Source organism: Lissotriton vulgaris, chromosome 3_1, assembly GCF_964263255.1.
Source record: "Lissotriton vulgaris chromosome 3_1, aLisVul1.2, whole genome shotgun sequence".
Classification (NCBI taxonomy): Eukaryota; Metazoa; Chordata; class Amphibia; order Caudata; family Salamandridae; genus Lissotriton; species Lissotriton vulgaris.
Window position 1 is genome coordinate 159591292 of NC_141689.1, and position 18931 is coordinate 159610222.

The 18931-nt window shown below is 49.5% G+C and overlaps 1 protein-coding gene across 1 annotated transcript in view; it reads right to left on the reverse strand.

Annotated features, from left to right (window-relative positions):
- LOC147726150 (aldo-keto reductase family 1 member A1-A-like) overlaps window positions 1-18931 on the reverse strand; it is a 315836-nt gene that overhangs the window by 23523 nt on the left and 273382 nt on the right. The window contains exon 7 of the mRNA XM_086960256.1: window positions 16383-16455. Within this exon, the coding sequence (XP_086816382.1) occupies window positions 16383-16455 (73 nt within the window). The remainder of the gene's footprint in view (window positions 1-16382; window positions 16456-18931) is intronic.

Consider the following 18931-nt stretch of genomic DNA (forward strand, 5'->3'; position numbering starts at 1 on the left):
AAGATTTGGTTACTGAAGAGGTAATGTGGAAGATGTGGTGGGGAACTTGCATTGTGCTGTTTACAGAGCGAAGTGGATGGAAACCATGAATAAAGATGAGGAGCTCAAGGCAGTGACTAAACTGATACAGGGTGGCATTCAAAGGGAAAGTACATACTCCATTGCCATCAGACCTTATCACAAAGTGGTGGAGGAACTATCTTTGAATGTAGACAAACTTATTGTGAGCGGGGAGAGGTTTGTACCCCCAGTAACTGTAATGTATAAGTTAGTGCGTTTGGCACATGAGGGCCACATAGGTAAAACGATTACAATGAAAAGATTGAAGGAGAAATTTTGGTGGCACAAGATGGATTTGGATGTCAAGCTATGGATTGATAGGTGTGTAGAGTGCAAGAATTTAGAGAAGAGGTTGAACATAGGTGTCAGTGGAAAGGAGAGTTGGCAGCACATGTCAGAAGCGGATTCAGTTTGCGATAAGGTTAGCCTAGATTTTTTTGGCCCGTTTGCATTTTTGCCTGAACAAAAAAAACTGGCTGCTGTTTTAATGGATGCTAAATCTAGGTGGTTTGAAGTGGTGTTTCTGAGCAATGGAATACCAAGTCCACCATTGCCATTTTAGAGGACATCTTTAGAAGAGATGGTGTCCCTGTCAAACTGGCCTCTGATAATGGCATTCAGCTCACCTCGTGTGAGATGCAAACATTTTTTGGCAGTGTGGGTGTGAAGTATGTCTGCACGTCATTATACAACCCACAAGGGAATGGTCTGGTAGGAAGGCTAAATAGATAAGTCAAAGGGAGCATGGAGTTAGCTGGTAAAGCAGGTTTGAGTGTTTAGAGTGAGGTACAGGATATGTTGTGGGCATATTGTACAACACCCAACGTAGCCCAAGATAGATGCATTTTGAGATGATAAGGGGTAGGAAACCAGGTACCAAATTGTTTTGTTCTTGGTTGTGTGAGAGTTGTGGTGAGCAAACGGTGTGAAATGAAGTTCCTTCCTTCAAGGATGGCGTGATTGGTGAGGGAGACTGGGTCGAGGTTAAACCCGGTGGCGTCAGACCTGATTTGTTCGCGTTTCGAGGCCCTTACAAAATGAAGATTGTCAGACGCAACTGGGTGAGATTGGATAATGCACAAACCTGGAACCTGAGGAGAGTGGCTTTGTTCCAAAAAGGAGGGAATGCTCACTCTATGTTGGACAAAAGGTCCCAGTCATGTTCGTGGTGGATGGTCTTGAATGATGGTGAATTTTAAGCAGTGGGGGAGCAATGAGGGAGTCCGAGAGGAACGTGTTGCTGGTAATTATTGTGCAAGGGTTGCCTGTCAAAGGGGTGCGAGGAGATGTTGGGTTTGCTAGGTGATTTTGTGTGTTTTCTACATGTGGTGTTTCATGTTGTGCTCGTTGTTCAGGCCCAGCATGGTAGGCCCTGGCCAAAACGTATTGGTGACTGAATCTTTAGGGTGGAGAGCAGAAGATGGCTGGTAAATAGATCTTTTGGGTGTGGAAGGTTTGTTTTCAAACATATATGGATGGTTGTCGTGGCTGAAAAATTGTGAGCCTCAGTTTATGAGTTAGTTGGAATTAGGGGTAGTTTGTACTCCACCCAGTAAGTGCCACAGCATTGGGGTCCGAAATCTACTGGATTCGTAAAAAACTTCCATTTTGACGTTCCTCCCTGAAGAAGGCATGACACGTTGACTCAATACTTCTCAAAATTAAATCTTCATTTATTTCGTTCTTATCAGTTTTTTTTTACCTGCGATAGATTTTGTGAGAAACGTGCTGAAATTCGTTACAGGAACTCAAATTATCCTAGGACTCAGAATTCCTATCACTAGGCACATTTCTGTTTGTGCAGGAACTGGAATTTAATATGCTCTTCAGAATCAGAGTCCTACGAGAGAAATTTGCAGTTACTAACTATTAGAGGCTGCCGCCTTTTTGCGCTTTTACTTATGAACTAAAGCCCCAATGAGCAACCAAGTCATTATTCATTTGGAATAGCTGATGCATTTATTTCATTATTGTGCAACAACGTGCCTTACGTTTATCATGTGCTTTGATAGGATGCTTAGAGTTTATATATTTATGTATTATTTTGCGTAGATGATGCTTAGGAAAAGGCAGAAAAGTTGGTCTGCAATATAATTTCCATACTTTTTATCCCATATTATATCGGAGTCATGAGGTTTATTTTTCTAAAAATAGTTTAGAGAGTATATTGCAGCTGTGGCTGTGAGCAGAGCCATACCAAGGGCAGCTGTGCTGTGTGTCTCCTGACAATTCTACCCAGGCACAATTTAACCTTTTCCTATAGACGGGCCCACGAACAGGAAGTGTTACACCGAATGCGTGTTGATAATCGTCTGAACACTATTACTTCGTCAGAAATGGTATTAGTTTTGTCTCTGATGAGCCTGTCCTCATGGCTTTCCACAGCCATGGTAGCTTAGCACGAAAGTTCATTGCTTTTCAGTCCTAAAGTCACCCTCAATACTGCTGATAAATAGTGATAACTTTGTGTCAAAATACAAAAGGGGGAAATGGAGCATAGAGTTCCTGGTTTTATGATATTTATTTTTTCCATTTCTATTTATCCATATGTATGTTTTTGTCATTTTATTGATAGTTATCCAAGAATACTGTTTAGTTGCAACTTGTATATCTCCTCATTTATTAAAGTAATACATGTAAGTTCACACTTCTTTGTGTTTAGGGTTTTTGTACTCTTTAAAGTCATATGCAATAAAACAATAAACAATTAGAAACATTACTGTGAGACAGTGGGTTATAGGTTGAGGGGGGGTGTGAAATACTACTCAAGCAAAGGCCACAGTCTCAGTCAGGGTGAACCACAAAAAATCACTAACCTGTGCTTAACCCACTAGTAGTTTGGCACAAAAGCAGTCAGTCTTCACTTAGAGAAAATGTGTAAATGTTTTATGCAGCACTTCAAACAGTAATAAAGGGTAAACATGACACAAGAAAGTTCCCACACCAGACAAAAAAAAATAGATTACATTTTAATAAATAATTTTGTACCAAAGCGACAAAAATCTAAGTAGTAGAACCAGAGATATGCAGCTTCAAAGGTTTTAAAGGAAAGTAGCGCTTAGAAGCAAGAAGCACCAATTGCGGTTATCTGGTCATGGTAGACAAAGTCAGGCAGACCCCGATGGAGCATGAGCATGAGCTGGATACAGGACTGAGAACAATCAGCTGTTTAAAGTTCCTTGTGTACTGGGAGTCGGGATTCAAAGTCCTTGCATTGGCTGCACGACCCAGGTGTCAAGAACCTGTCAATGGGAGCTTGTGGTGTGAGGTCTGTCATTGAGATGCATCACATGGCATTGGTGCTGGTGAAACAGCAGTCAGCAGCTGTGATGCAGGCATCAAGGTGCATTACGCGGTGTTGAGGCTGATCAAGCAGCTGGTACTGCAAGGACTTGCGTTGAGATGCATCACTCTGAGTTGAGACATGTTGGTCTGGGCCGGTTTTCGGCCTTGAGATGCGTCGTGCTGGATCGGTGCTTGCAGGGTGCTGAATAGAAGCTGCAATTTGCAGTCTTGGATCGAGGTGCGTTAACCTGGACCAGTTGTCAGCTTTGAGATGCGTTGTGCTAAGTCGGGGCTTCCAAAGCTGCTGAATAGAAGCTACAATTTGTGGTCCTGAATAGAAGCCTTTAGTGTCCCTTTAGCTCATAACAGAAAGGCAGCCAATTAGCCCTTGGAGTCACTTCAGAGGTCCTGGGTTCAAAGTATAGGTTCATTCCTTCTTCTTCAGGCATCAGAGCAGTCCTTCCTGCAGGCAAATCAGCAGGGCAACAAAGCAGCTGGGCAGTCCTCCTTGCAGCAGGTGGGCAGAGCAGCTTGGCAGTCATTCTTGCACAGGTCCAGTAATGATCTGAAAAGAAGAGTCTGAGGGTCCACTATATATACATAGTGCTAGCTTTGAAATGGGTGATGCTTATGGAGTCCCACCCCTGCACATGTGTTTGGAATTTCCTGCCTCCCTGCCCTAATCCCAATCTGTCTGCAGTCACAAAGGACTAGTGTGAGGTTCTCTGTGTGTGAGCCGAGGCAGTGACTTTGAATTGCAAGTGTGGTAGGTGACAGCTCCTCCCCCATACTGCCAGGGATGGCTCATCCGGCCAACACTCAGACTCTCTATTGTGATGCTATCTAGAAGGTATATTCAAAGGCCAACTGTCAAGTACACCTAGTCATAAGACCCAGGAATAGGCTGCAGGCCCCAAATGGTTAGGACAGGAAAATGCCAAGTTTCAAAAAGTAATTTTTTTGTAAGAGTGGCATTTTCAGAATTGTGACTTAAAATCTGACTTTATCATTAACCCCTTCAGTGCTGATGACAAAGCCAGCTCGTCATGGGCTTTACCTGCCCTGTGCTTATGACGAGCTGGCTTTGTCACAAACAATGGGATTACAAAGGATCCAGCACCCAGCGGGAAAACCCCTAGCAGCCAAGGTGTTAAAGAGGAGTTTAAATTACAATTCCTCGGACACGAAACATGACTTTCATACTGTCTCCAAATCAAAAGTTATAACTTATTAAATGTAATACATTAACCCAATGTTATGCTGTGAGCGAGGTAGACCTTGCAGTAGTGATCAACAAATGTAAGAGTGTTTCACAACCAAGACATGTAAAAGGTTAAAGTACATGTCCCACTTATTTTAAATACAATCCACCCAGCTCTATGGGCTATTTAGGGCCTACCCTAGGAGTGAAATAAGCATTAAAAGGAAAGGGTTAGGCCTGGCAAAAGGTCTATTTTGACCAGAGTGGAATACAGTGCACTCTTGGTAGACAACTAAACACTATTAATCAAATACACCTAGACTGTGTGTACTTCTGGAAGGGAACCTCGCTCTGTTAGTTAGAAATTGGTACAATAAGAAAACCTGAAGGTTGACTATTACCAGGACCCACAACAATGTGCCTGTGTGCTAAATATTTGTCCAAATCCTCCTAAATTGTTAGCACCTATATAACAACTAAACAAAATCTGTAAGGAATGTTAATGCCCACAATGTATTGCTGCCAATATGTCTATTACATCAATAAAACAATTCATATAGATCAAATCTCATATAAATGTTGCTTACAATTTATATTTACAGTTTATACATGACACAAATGTGAAGATGCAAGATTATAGCGTGATTTAACTGAAGTAAACATTTAAAAACCAATAGTCTGCAGCCTTTAGTGCAACTGGGGAGCATTTGACTGTTGAATAGGAAGGCAGAGAAACTTTGGAAATTGCTGCAATGGACCCTGAGAAAAAATGTGTTGTCTACAGTAACAATGAGAGGAATCTGAAACCGCAGAAATTCCATAAAAAGAAAACTTACGACCAAGCTTTCTTAGGTATTGCCCTGAGAATTTGGAAATCCCTGCCCCCTGAAATCAGGACGAGCCCTCAATGACATCTTTAAACAAGCATTTACAATGCAATGGTTTCGCCTTTGGAAAAGTTAGAGCTATTGGCATTGTAAATGATAAAATGTGTATTTATGTGTTGGTTTTGAAAACAGATAAATAAATGGCATTGTCATTTACATTGCCATTAGCTTAATCTCTGCAGTCACTCTGCAGTCCTTAGCACTCCATAGCACTCCCTAGTCACTCTGCACTCCCTAGCACTCCCTAGTCACTCTGCACTCCCTAGCACTCCCTAGCCCTCCCTAGTCACTCTGCACTCCCTAGCACTCTGCACTCCCTAGTCACTCTGCACTCCCTAGTCACTCTGCACTCCCTAGTCACTCTGCACTCCCTCGCACTCCCTCACACTCCCTAGCACTCCCTCGCACTACCTAGCACTCCCTAGCACTCTGCACTCCCTTGCACTCTGCACTCCCTTGCACTCTGCTCTCCCTTGCACTCTGCACTCCCTTGCACTCCCTAGCAGTCCCTAGTCACTCTGCACTCCCTAGCACTCCCTAGTCACTCTGCACTCCCTAGCACTCCCTAGCATTCTGCAGTCACTCTGCTGTCACTCTGCACTCCCTAGCACTCCCTAGTCACTCTGCACTCCCTAGCACTCCCTAGCCACTCTGCACTCCCTAGCACTCCCTAGCCACTCTGCACTCCCTAGCACTCTGCAGTCACTCTGCACTCCCTAGCACTCCCTAGCACTCTGCAGTCACTCTGCAGTCACTCTGCACTCCCTAGCACTCCCTAGTCACTCTGCACTCCCTAGCACTCCCTAGTCACTCAGCACTCCCTAGTCACTCTGCACTCCCTATTATTATTATTATTATTATATTTAATTTTATACAGCGCACGGCTACCCGGTTTCCCGGCGCTAAACAGAAAGAGAGAGAACGGGGGAGGTGCAGAAGGACTGGCTCTAAAAAAAAAGAGTCTACACATTAAATAACCAAGTCTTGAGGTCTCTGCGGAACCTTAGATAGCAGGATTCAGAGCGTAAGCAGAGAGGTAAGGTATTCCACAGGGAAGGAGCCAAATAAGCGAATGAGCGGCCGCCCATTCTGACTCTCCTAGTACGAGGCACCTGATATCTATGTTGAGACGACGAACGAAGAGTACGGGGGGGACAGTAGTGTTGAACCAGATTGCTTAAATAAATAGGGGCATTACCTGACTTGATACGGTGCATGATGCAGAGGGCCTTGAACTTGGAGCGGTTTTCAATTCGGAGCCAGTGTAGGCCACGCAGAGAAGCAGAGGTGGAAGAGGTTCTAGGAAGATTGCAGAGTAGCCGGAAGGCCATGTTTTGAACCGTCTGAAGTTTGCGGGTCACCTCCTTACATGCACCCAGAAAAAGAACATTCCCATAATCCAGCCGGGATGTGATTAAAGCTTGGACTACGGTTCTCTGGGTGTCATGAGGCAGCATCCATATTATCTTTCTCAGCCACTTGATGATGGTAATACAGGTGGCCGAGACCTTGATCACATGTTGCTTCATCGACAGCTGATCATCAAATATGATGCCAAGGTTGCGAGCTGTTTTAGAGGGAACAGATGAGGGGCCCATTTGCTGTGGCCAATGATGAGGACCCCAAAGTGTGGTGTTGTGGCCAAACAAAAGAAGTTCCGTCTTGTCCCCATTTCATTTTAATTTATTGTCATGCATCCAGTTGGCTATGTTATTGAGACCAGAGAGAAGGGGAGATGTATTGGAGTTTTGACCTGTGGAAAGTGAATAGATGATCTGTGTATCATCGGCGTAAGAATAAATGATAAGTCCGGCTTGCTCCGCAATGATGTCAAGGGGTCTAACATATAGGTTGAATAATAGAGGGCTCAAAATAGAGCCCTGAGGGACGCCATGAGTGGGGTGATGGATTTTTGAAGCTGAGGAAGGGGAGAAAACTTAAAACGTGCGGTCGGCGAGATAGCTGCCCACCCAACCGAGAGCTGAGCCACTGATGCCGATGGATTTAATGGCAGTAAGAAGGATGGAGTGGGAAACCGTATCAAAAGCGGCACTCAAATCAGGTAGGATGAGTGCCACAGTTTCCCCTCTGTCTACCTGGCAGCGAATGGTCTCAGATACCCCAAGAAGGGTAGACTCGGTAGAGAAGCCAGCCCTAAAACCAGACTGTGACTGTTGGAGGAAGTTGCCTGCTTCAATAAAGATGGTAAGCTGTTTGTTAATGTGCTTTTCCAGGATTTTGTAGCAGATCGGAAGGAGTGAGATAGGGCGAAAATTAGCTGGATTGTTGGGATCAGCATTGGCTTTCTTTAATAGGGGCACAATCATTGCGTGCTTCCAGGTACTCAGGACCTTGGCTTCTCTGAGTGAAGCATTGAGAAATTCTAAAATTAAAATGAGTACATGAGAATCAAGAGTTAGGAGGATTTGAGGGGGCATGGGATCCAAGGGGGAGCCAGATTTAATGCAACCTAAAATCTGCTGCAGAGAAGTAATAGTAAGAGGGTCCCATGCAGTCAGCTGAGGCGTGGAGGGCGGACACATTTGCGTTCCTGTTTCTGAGTCGTGTAAGAGTGCAGACAGGACCGGCTCAGGAGCGGATGCATTGTGAGTTGAAACTCCAAAATTATTATAGATGGTCTCGATTTTGGCAGTGAAGAATTCTGCCAGGAAGTTACATTGCATTTCATCCAGGCAGGGAGCTTTGGGTAAGCAGGACATGCCAGAAAGTTCCTGCACCGCTTTAAATAGGGCTTTTGGTCGGTTCTGCGCATTTAGGATGGTTTGATTAACATGTTCCGCCTTGGCAATGTTACAGAGGGAGTGGTACTTGGTAAGGGCAGTTTTGTAAATTTGTTTGGCCCCAGGGTCGTAATAAGCACGCCATTTCCGTTCCAACTTTTTACATAAAGATTTGGGGAGAGCAAAAGTTTAAACAGGCCGGCTTCACAATTAGGAATAGCTCAATCAATCAATCAATCATCGTATTTATATAGCGCACTACCTACCCAGAGGGTCTCAAGGCGCTGGGGCAGGGGGATCTGCTACTGCTCGAACAACCAGGTCTTGAGTTGCTTCCTGAAGGCGAGGTGGTCCAGGGTCAGGCGGAGGTGGGTGGGGAGGGAGTTCCATGTCTTGGCGGCGAGGTAGGAGAAGGACCGTCACCCTGTGGTGGCTCTACGGATGCGGGGGACGGCGGCGAGGGCGTGGCTTGTCGATCGAAGCTGGCGATTGGGAGCGTAGAAGTTGAGGTGGCTGTTGAGGTATCCTGGGCATTGGCTGTGTAGGGCTTTGTGTGCGTGGGTGAGGAGACGGAAGGTGATTCTCTTGTTGACCGGGAGCCAGTGCAGGTCTCTCAGGTGTCCGGAGATGTGGCTGCGACGGGGGATGTCCAGGATGAGTCGTGCTGAGGCGTTCTGGATCCGCTGGAGTCTCTTCTGGAGTTTGGCGGTGGTTCCGGCGTAGAGGGTGTTGCCGTAGTCCAGACGGCTGGTGACGAGGGCCTGGGTGACCGTCTTCCTGGTCTCGGTGGGGATCCACCGGAAGATCTTACGTAGCATGCGCAGGATGTTGAAGCACGACGAGGAGACGGCGTTGACTTGTCTGGTCATGGAGAGGGAGGAGTCCAGGATGAAGCCCAGGTTGCGTGCGTGGTCTGTTGGTTTGGGTGCGCTGCCTAGGGCGGGAGGCCACCAGGAGTCGTCCCAGGCGGAGGGCGAGGAGCCCAGGATGAGGACTTCCGTCTTGTCTGAGTTCAGTTTCAGGCGGCTGTTCTTCATCCATTCAGCTACCTCTTTCATCCCTTCGTGAAGGTTGGCTCTGGCGGTGGCGGGGTCGTTGGTAAGGGAGAGGATCAGCTGGGTGTCGTCGGCGTAGGAGATGATGTTGAGGTTGTGCTGGCGTGCGATGTCTGCGAGGGGGCTCATGTAGATGTTGAAGAGGGTTGGACTGAGCGAGGAGCCTTGAGGGACGCCGCAGATGACTTCGTTGGCTTCAGATCTGAACGGAGGGAGGCGGACTCTCTGTGTCCTTCCGGCGAGGAAGGAGATGATCCACTCCAGTGCCTTCTCCTGGACTCCGACGTTGCTGAGGCGTTGTACTAGGGTACGGTGGCAGACAGTGTCGAAGGCCGCGGAGAGGTCGAGGGGGATGAGGGCCGCTGTTTCTCCGTTGTCGAGCAGCGCTCGCATGTCATCGGTGACTGCGATCAGGGAGATCTCGGTGCTGTGGTTGGCCCGGAAGCCAGACTGCGAGGGGTCGAGGGATCCGTTCGTCTCGAGGAAGGCGGCCAGCTGCTTGTTGACGGTCTTCTCGATGACTTTTGCAGGAATAGGGAGCAGCGAGATGGGGCGGTAGTTTTTGAAGTCGGTGGGGTCAGCCGCTGGCTTCTTGAGTAGAGCGCTGAGTTCGGCGTGCTTCCAGCTCTCCGGGAAGGTAGCGGTGTCGAAGGAGGTAATGATGATGTCCCGCAGGTGGGGTGCGATGACAGCGTTGGCCTTGTTGAAGACGTGGTGAGGGCAGGGGTCGGTCGGAGATCCGGAGTGGATGGAGTTCATGGTGCGGACGGTGTCTTCGGTGCTGATCGGAGTCCAGGCGCGGAGGGTGGTGGTGGGGGGCGGTGGTTCGGTAGTGGTGTTCGTCGGTTGAGTGCTGAAGCTGTTGTGTATGTCCGCGATCTTGTTGTGGAAGTAGGAGGCGAGGGAGTTGCAGAGGTCTTGCGAAGGGGTGATGTCGTTGTTTCCGGCGTTGGGGTTGGAGAGCTCTTTGACGATGTTGAAGAGTTCTTGGCTGTTGTGTGCGTTGTTGTCCAGTCGTTCCTTGAATGCAGTTTTCTTGGTGGCGCGGATGAGTTGGTGGTGTTTTCGGGTGGCGAGCTTGAGGGCAGTCATGTTGTCCGGTGTTGGGTCTCTGCGCCAGGTTCTCTGGAGGGCTCAGCAGTTCTTCTTGGAGCTCTTGAGTTCGTCGGTGAACCATGGGGCTTTCTTGCTACCGGGTCTGCTGGGCGGGGTCCTCAGGGGGGCGAGCTCGTCTGTGCAGTCGCTGATCCACTTCGTGAGGTTGGTGGCCGCCTGGCTAGGGTTCGTTGTGCTGGTGGGAGGGTTCATGCTCAGGGAGGACGCGAGCTGGTCGGCTGTGATCTTGTTCCAGCTCCTGCGTGCAGCCTGTTGCTGGTGGTGGTGGATCGTGGTCCTTGCGAAGCTGAAGTGGACGCAGCTGTGGTCCGTCCAGTGGAGTCCGGTGGCGTGGCTGAAGGCGATGTCCTTGCTGGATGAGAAGACGGGGTCGAGTGTGTGTCCGGCGTAGTGGGTGGGGGTGGTCACCAGCTGCTTGAGTCCCAGGTTGGCGAGGTTGTCCAGCAGGGTGGTGGTGTTGCGGTCGTTGTTGTTCTCCATGTGGAAGTTGAGGTCCCCAAGGAGGATGTAGTCAGCGGAGCGGAGGGCATGCGGGCTGATGAAGTCGGCGATGTCTTCGCTGAATTGTGTGCGTTGTCCAGGGGGTCTGTAGATGAGGGTGCCTCTGAGGGTGGTCTTGGGGTTGATGTGGACCTGAAAGTGCAGGTGCTCGGCAGTTGCAAGGGTGTCGTCGGTGTTGGTCGTGATGCGGATGGTGTTCCTGTGGACGATGGCGATGCCTCCTCCGGTGTGGTTGATGCGGTCCCTCCGGATGATCTTGTAGCCGTCTGGGATGGCGATGGCTATGTCGGGCGCTGAGGATGCGTTCATCCAGGTTTCCGTGAGGAAGGCGACGTCTGGGGCTGTAGTGTCGAGCAGGTTCCAGAGCTCGATGGCGGGCCTGTGGACGGAGCGGGTGTTGAGCAGGATACATTTCAGATGGCTGCTGCTGTTGCTTGTCTTAGTCTTGGTTGATGCTGGAGTAGTGCAGTTCCGGATGCAGGTGAACTTTCAGGAGTTGCAGCAGAAGGGTCCGTGTGTGCGTCTCGGGGTGGCTTGGTAGCAGCTCGGGAGTCAGCCGGCATTGAGTGCGTTGAGGGTGGCGGTGTCGTACGTCCGGCGGGAGGGTTGGGGTCTGCGGCGGCCAGGGGTCCTGGCACTGGGCGCGGTCCAGGCGCGGACGGGCGCAGACGGGCTTACCTTTGGCGCCCAATCGGCGCGTCCGCTGCGCGTTATCCACTCTGCCATAAGTGGAGAGTGGGGGGGGGGGCGGAGCGAGGGAGGGGCAGCTGGGAGGCGGGAGCGGGGAGGGCACAGAAAGGAAGAGGGCGTGGCCGCGAGAACGGCGGCGGGAAGCGGGGAAGCGGGGAGCGAGGCGGGGCGGGGAGGGCTCAGGGGGAACGAGCACCAGAGAAACGTGCAGAAAAACCGTAGTCACAAGTCACAATTATAGAAACTGAACTAAACAATAGCGCAGAAAGACAAACCGGGCAGCAGGGTGCTACTAGATCCGACGGAGCCGAGTTAGGGGTGGAGAGCGCTCACGGAGTGCGAGCGTTGCCTAGCAGCAGAGCACGCCGCAGGGGGAGGCTGGTCAGCTGGGCAGAGCTGGGCGGAGGTCTGAGCGAGGCTGAGCAGCGAAGGGAGAGGGCACCGGCACGGCTGGTGGTCGTGCGGCGCTGGAGCGTCCTGCGAGCAGGTCACGCAGGTCAGCGCCGCGCGGTCACCCTATATGCACCTGTGGGAGGGAGGGGCAGCTGGGAGGCGGGAGCGGGGAGGGCACAGAAAGGAAGAGGGCGTGGCCGCGAGAACGGCGGCGGGAAGCGGGGAGCGGGGCGGGGAGGGCACAGGGGGAACGAGCACCAGAGAAACGTGCAGAAAACCGTTGTCACAAGTCACAATTATAGAAACTGAACTAAACAATAGCGCAGAAAGACAAACCGGGCAGCAGGGTGCTACTAGATCCGGCGGAGCCGAGTTAGGGGTGGAGAGCGCTCACGGTGTGCGAGCGTTGCCTAGCAGCAGAGCACGCCGCAGGGGGAGGCGGGTCAGCTGGGAGGAGCTGGGCGGAGGTCTGAGCGAGGCTGAGCAGCGAAGGGAGAGGGCACCGGCACGGCTGGTGGTCGTGCGGCGCTGGAGCGTCCTGAGAGTCTTCCCACTTGCAAGAATAGATTCTTTTTAAAAATAATAGCTATACCGCCTCCCTCCTTACCTACTCTGTTTTTACCTACGTAAGTAAAGCCGTCGGGGAGGGCAGAGGCTATGTCGGGGCCAGAGCTGTTATTTAGCCATGTTTCCGTAAGAAACATAGCCGATGGTTGAGCGGAAGTGATAAGGTCGAAGATATCATTCCTGTGCTTCGGTAAAGACCGACAATTTAGGCTGATGAAGGTAAGGTCAGGGGAATTCAGTGGTTTATGCCGTGATGGATTTAGCAGAAAATTAGAGGACGTTATATCAAGCTTAGAGGGGAGGGATGATAAAGAGAGATTGCACTCCGGGCAACTTAGCGGGCCAGGTGGCAGGACAAGGGGGGGTGACGTAAGCATTGTGAAGGCTTCAGACTCAACAGGGTCTCACTGGAGTAAGAATAAGTGGCTTTGGAAAGGCAAGGGGGTTAGCCCTTAGTCCCGTCTGGGCGCAGATGGGCAGGACTCTGGCACGACTCCGGCACGCCGCCGTCGCACCCGCTGCGCGCGTCCGCTGCGCGTCAGCCAGCACATCGGTTATGTAGGGAGGAGGCGTCAAGAAAACTAGACCGCTCCCCTGCTTCCGCTGGAAGTGAGTGCGAAAAAGAGAAAGCAACCACACCACGAGCTCGGCTCGGGGAGGAACGGGGAGTGGGAATGCACACAAGAAGTTACAGTGACAATGGCACAAATATTAAAAACACATGAGGATTTTTAAATAGACACACAGTGCAGATGCCTGGTGAAGTGCCACCTGCCCTCTCACAGCAGCGTGCAACCCAGGAGCTGGAAAATGCTCATAAAAACAGATTAAAACTCAATGAGTCGCAGTACGAGCATCTCGATCATGCCCCCTACTTGAGAAATAACAAAGTTTAAAACAAAGTTTAAAAAACGAAAATAGCACAAGGTGACACCTAAAATCGTGCCCCTGCAAATGAGTAATTAGGATTTTAGAAGCTGGTAGAATGCAGCAACGCACGTACCCTCTCTCAGTAGGTCCAGTGCCCGACTCTCTCCTGCGTTATGTAGGGAGGAGGTGGCAAGAAGACTAGACCGCTCCCCCCGCTTCCGCCGGAAGTGAGTGCGAAAAAGAGAAAGCAAGACCTCCCTCCACACCACGAGCTCGGCTTGGGGAGGAACGGGGAGTGGGAATGCACACAAGAAGTTACAGTGACAATGGCACAAACATTAAAAACACATGAGGATTTTTAAATAGACACACACTCCCTAGTCACTCTGCACTCCCTAGTCACTCTGCACTCCCTAGTCACTCTGCACTCCCTAGCACTCCCTAACACTCTGCAGTCACTCTGCACTCCCTAGCACTCCCTAGTCACTCTGCACTCCCTAGCACTCTCTAGTCACTCTGCACTCCCTAGCACTCCATAGTCACTCTGCACTCCCTAGCACTCTCTAGTCACTCTGCACTCCCTAGCACTCCCTAGTCACTCTGCACTCCCTAGCACTCTCTAGTCACTCTGCACTCCCTAGCACTCCCTAGCACTCTGCAGTCACTCTGCACTCCCTAGTCACTCTGCACTCTGCACTCACTACTCTGCACTCCCACCTTGAACAGGGCCAGCACGGACTGTTCCATGAGGGCCGCCTTACCATCTGACAAACGTTAAGAGTCAAGCAGGGTTAACCGTGACTGTTGGCCTGCCCGGGGACATTATCTCCTGGTCCCAGATACTTGCGGATGGATAACTTGGTTGACCATCTCTGCCAAACAAAAGTGTATGTTTTAGAATGAAAGACATACAGGCCTGTCAGCAGACATTTACCGGAACTGTCGTACACTCTTAGAATACCCCCTTCTTTCCCACTGAGGCAGTGTCAAGCACCCTTTGTCACAGAAGTTCTCCCTTAAACCGTGTTAGAAACCGTGTTAAAAGATGCCTGCGAGGCATAGCTTACAACATCTGTATGCCCAGGTGCTTAGATAATGCACTGACTCTCCATCCTCCTTCTGCAAAGCCACCACTAAGCCCCATATCTCTTTAACAAATTGAGCGAACAGTGACCCCATCGCATTGGTTACATCCTTTTGCCTTTTTTCTCTCCCCCCCCCTGAAAAACCTATCCTGATGCAACAGATTTCAAGCAGTTGGAATCGATCTTCATTGGCTCTAGAGCTGAGTGGGTGAATGGGAGTAGGAGTGGGGTCTTCATCTGCCAAAGGTCGATAACATTAGTTATTTGTTTTTGTGGGAGTTTTACATAGCACAAACTCGACTTGAAGGTATCAGAGTGCTTTAGTGAGCATCAGTTGCGTTACAGGCGGACACATTCATTTTGCTAGGCACGGTAATCACGTGATTTGCCCAGAATCACAGGATGCTGAGCGTCCCTGTTCCCCAGCTTCGAGGTCGATTGCTCTGGCCGTTATGCCACATCCTTGCAATCGCAATCCCATTCACTTGCCAAACAAATCAACGCAGTAAAAATGTTAGCATAGCACTTATAACTGTAAAAAAAAAAATGCCCCGTGTTCCAAAAAGGGGCTTGGTCTCTACTCTCTACAAGCCTTACCTGGATACACTTGTGAAGGTCACTCGGCGGTCCTCTGCGGTGTAATAGTGCCCCAGGAGGAGGGTGAAGAGGTTGACAATGACCATCCAAAAGAGACCGCAGCTGTTCAGCCGGGGAGCCCGGGGGCAAAAGACTTTCATTCCTGGAGGCTTCGTTTGGGGGTCCTGCCCCTCCCCTTAACAGTTACTTCAGGCTCTGCAGGATCGCGAGAGTGGGGTCCTGGGACCCTCTAAGAGAGCGCAGTGAGGCAATGGACTTCTATCATGTCTACTCCGCGGATCACCTGTTCCAATCTCGGCAGGTTAATGCGCCAGCTGCAAAGCTCTGTGCGAGCCGAGGAGGTCAAAGTTTCCAGTTCCAGTAAAAGTGTAGGGTGGGTCAACGCGCTGACTGTGGAACTCTGTGTATGCCCGGGAAGCTACAAATTCGAAGCCCAACAGGGTGGCGGTAGGCGTACAGCTAAATGTACCCTCACAAGTCGCAGGCGGGGCTAGGTCACTTGTACTTCCAAAAGAGTACTTCAAGGCCCCCACCGAGCTCCGCGGGGACCCGGTGCAGCTCCCATAACACCTGTTCTGCCAATATAAGCATATTAGCGTTTCGGAAAAAATCTGCTACTGTTTCTTTAAACGAGAAGCAACCCCGCTGGGTCGTGCTCAGATGGCCACAATTAAAGTTTAGCCACCCGCTAGGCTTCCACTGACCAACAGAAAACGAAGAATGGCCGGTACCGAGGCTTGGCACAACAACCTATTGAAACAAGACTGGGATTGTGGGCTGAGATACGGCTAGAGGTGCCCCGTGTGACAGCGGGGACGGGCACACAGACAGCGGGAGTCACGAGGGGTGGGGGGGCGAACAAAGACACAGACAGTGGGAGGGGGGACGGACAGCGGGATACAACCATGCGGGACCAGGACGATCGTACAAATGATGAAAAACAGCCATGTAAAAAAAGAAAGAAAAAAAAAACGTCCACAGTGGCCACGTCTTCATGACGTTGCGGAGAGGGAAAGAATCGGTGGAACGCCCACCAATCGCCTCGGGAAATGACGGACAGTTCTCTCTTCCAATGGCTAGCCTCCATTTCTGGAGCTAGCCAATGGAAGAGAGAGGCGGAACGAAGGCCACACTGTTCTAACATTAGATTTCGCCTGCGTCGAAAAGCTGCGCAGTGCGCAGCTTTCGACAAGGCAAAACCTAAAAAGGAAGTTCAAGCCTATTGATGAACAAATTCTTGCCCTGGAACCCCCATGCCTGACAAGCTCTCAAAGACTCGCCTGCTCTCGCTTGTTTATTACCTGAATTTTTATGATTGTATATTGTTCTCTTACCTGAAAGTTTTCTTTAATCCTTGCGGGATTTGAACTCTTTGGAATGCACACAACCCCTCGCTGCAGCTGCCACCTGTAACAACCAGCATATAAAGCATATTCGTTATTTAAGGGAAATTTAAAAAAAGTGCCTCTACTCATGTGCATGACATCAAGTAAATGCTAAATAAAAAGATCACCTCCTAATCTATTAATACAGTAGATGTGTTTCTTCCAAATATCATGTTGGAAAGTCCTGATCTTTATTAAAGTGACTTGGTGAGTATTATGCTGTCCTGTTTGCCATTTAATTTAATGTAACCATTGGTAACAAAGATCTACAGGGAACTGAAAATGCACGCAAACTACAATACCCAGCAGGCTTAGGGGCTGGACTGCTGATAATACCACAGATGCATTGTTACTCCCTTATACCTAGACCCCCAGGCATCCTGCACTTCCTCTTCCTTGATGCATGGAGCAGTATAAACACAATAACACAATGAAAACATAGATGCACACCGGAAGGAAAAGCCATCCATTCCCGATCCTCCGAGGAATCCTCAGGAGCAGGGGCGCAACTAGGTCTTAATTTCGGGGGGGGGGGGGCTAACATGGCAAATGAAGGGGCGTGGCTAATGTTAATCAATGGGGCGGGGCTAAAATGGCAGATAATCAGGATTGATTAATGCTCAGGTCAAGCGGAGAAAACATGTGATGAATTCTGCATTTGAAACTGGACAGCAATTAGAGCACACATTTTTGTTAATTTGATGCATTTATATGCTATTGCCTTATGAAAAAGGAACAGAATGTACTGAATTAAAAGGCCAATTTAATATATTTTAGTACAAAGCACTTTAGGAACACAATATAACCAATTTTCACAATGCCATTTCAAGGCGACGACCCTTTTTCGCCAGTTTGTCAACAATTGCTTGTATAGGAGGACAATGTGCTTGTGAAATGTTTATCATTGCAAGTCCAGAGAGTCGTTCTTGCCCCATTGTTGACCGAAGATAGGTTTTCAGTCTGCGAAGACAACTGAAGCACCTTTCTGGGGATGCGGTTGTCACTGGCAAAGTGGCAAATAATTTAAGCAGGCAGTATATGTTGGGATAGAAGTCAATGTGAGCATGAGTTAAGGTATCCAATATATTCCCTGGCCTTTCTTCAATAGGTACCTTCAGCCATGTCATTACCCATATGTCATATTCATTTTTGAGATCCTCCCTTGTACCAGGTAAATCGTCCTCATATATGTAATTTCCTTGAAACCCTACAACTGTTCAACACATACCAACCCTAAAATTGCCCCCCTGGCACCCCAAAGCCCATCCCCACCCTGAACACTAAAATTAACCCAAAACCCATACCCACACTGAACCCTAAAATTACCCCCAACACCCTAAAAGCTATTTCCACCCTGAACTCTGAAATTGCACCCCTGGCACCCAAAAACCCATGCCCTCCCTGAACCCTAATATTACCCCCCTGACATCTGAAAACCCACACCCACCCTGAACCCTAAAATTCTCCCCCTCACATCCTAAAACCCATACCCACCCTGAACCCTAAAATTAACCCCATAGCACCCCAAAACCATTAACCACCCTAAACCCAAAAATTACTCCTGGCACACCGAAACCCATACCCACGCTGAACCCTAAAATTACCCCCTGGAACCCCAAAACCCATGCCCACCCTGAACCCTAAAATTCCCCTGCCCCCCTGACTCCCGAAAACCACACCCACCCTACACCCTAAAATTTCCAACCCCTCACACCGTAAAACCCATACCCGCCCTGAACCCTAACCCCATGGCACCCCAAAACCCATTACCACCCTAAATCCTAAAATTACCCCCTGGCACCCCAAATCCCATACCCACCGTGAACCCTAAAATGACCCCTGGAACCCCAAAACCCATACCCTCCCTGAACCCTAAAATTACACCTGGCACCCCAAAACCCATTACCACTCTGACCCCCAAAATGACCCCCTGAACCCTAAAATTACACCCTTGCCTTCAAAACCCATACCCACCCTAAACCCTAAAATTACCCGTGGCACCCCAAAACCCATACCCACGCTCAACCCTAATATTACCCCTGGCACCCCAAAACCCATACCCACCATGAACCCTAAAATTACCCCTGGCTCCCCAAAACCCATACCCACCCTGAAGCCTAAAATTACCCCTGGCACCTCAAAACCCACACCCACCCTGAACCCCTAAATTACCCTCCTGGCCCCCAAAACCCATACCCATCCTGAACTCTAAAATTACCCCCTGGCACACCAAAACCCATTACTACCCTGAACCCTAAAATTACCCCTGGCACCCTAAAACCCATACCCACTCGGAACCCTAAAATGACCCCCCTGGCACCTCAATCCGTAACCCACCCTGAACCCTAAAATTACTCCCTGGCACCCTAAAACCCACACCCACCCTGAACCCTAAAGTTACCCACTAGCACCCCAAAAAATGAACACTACAAACTAACACTACACTTGCATATTCGGAGGGGACTCTCCTCTTTGACGTTTCCATGTATGTAAGTCAA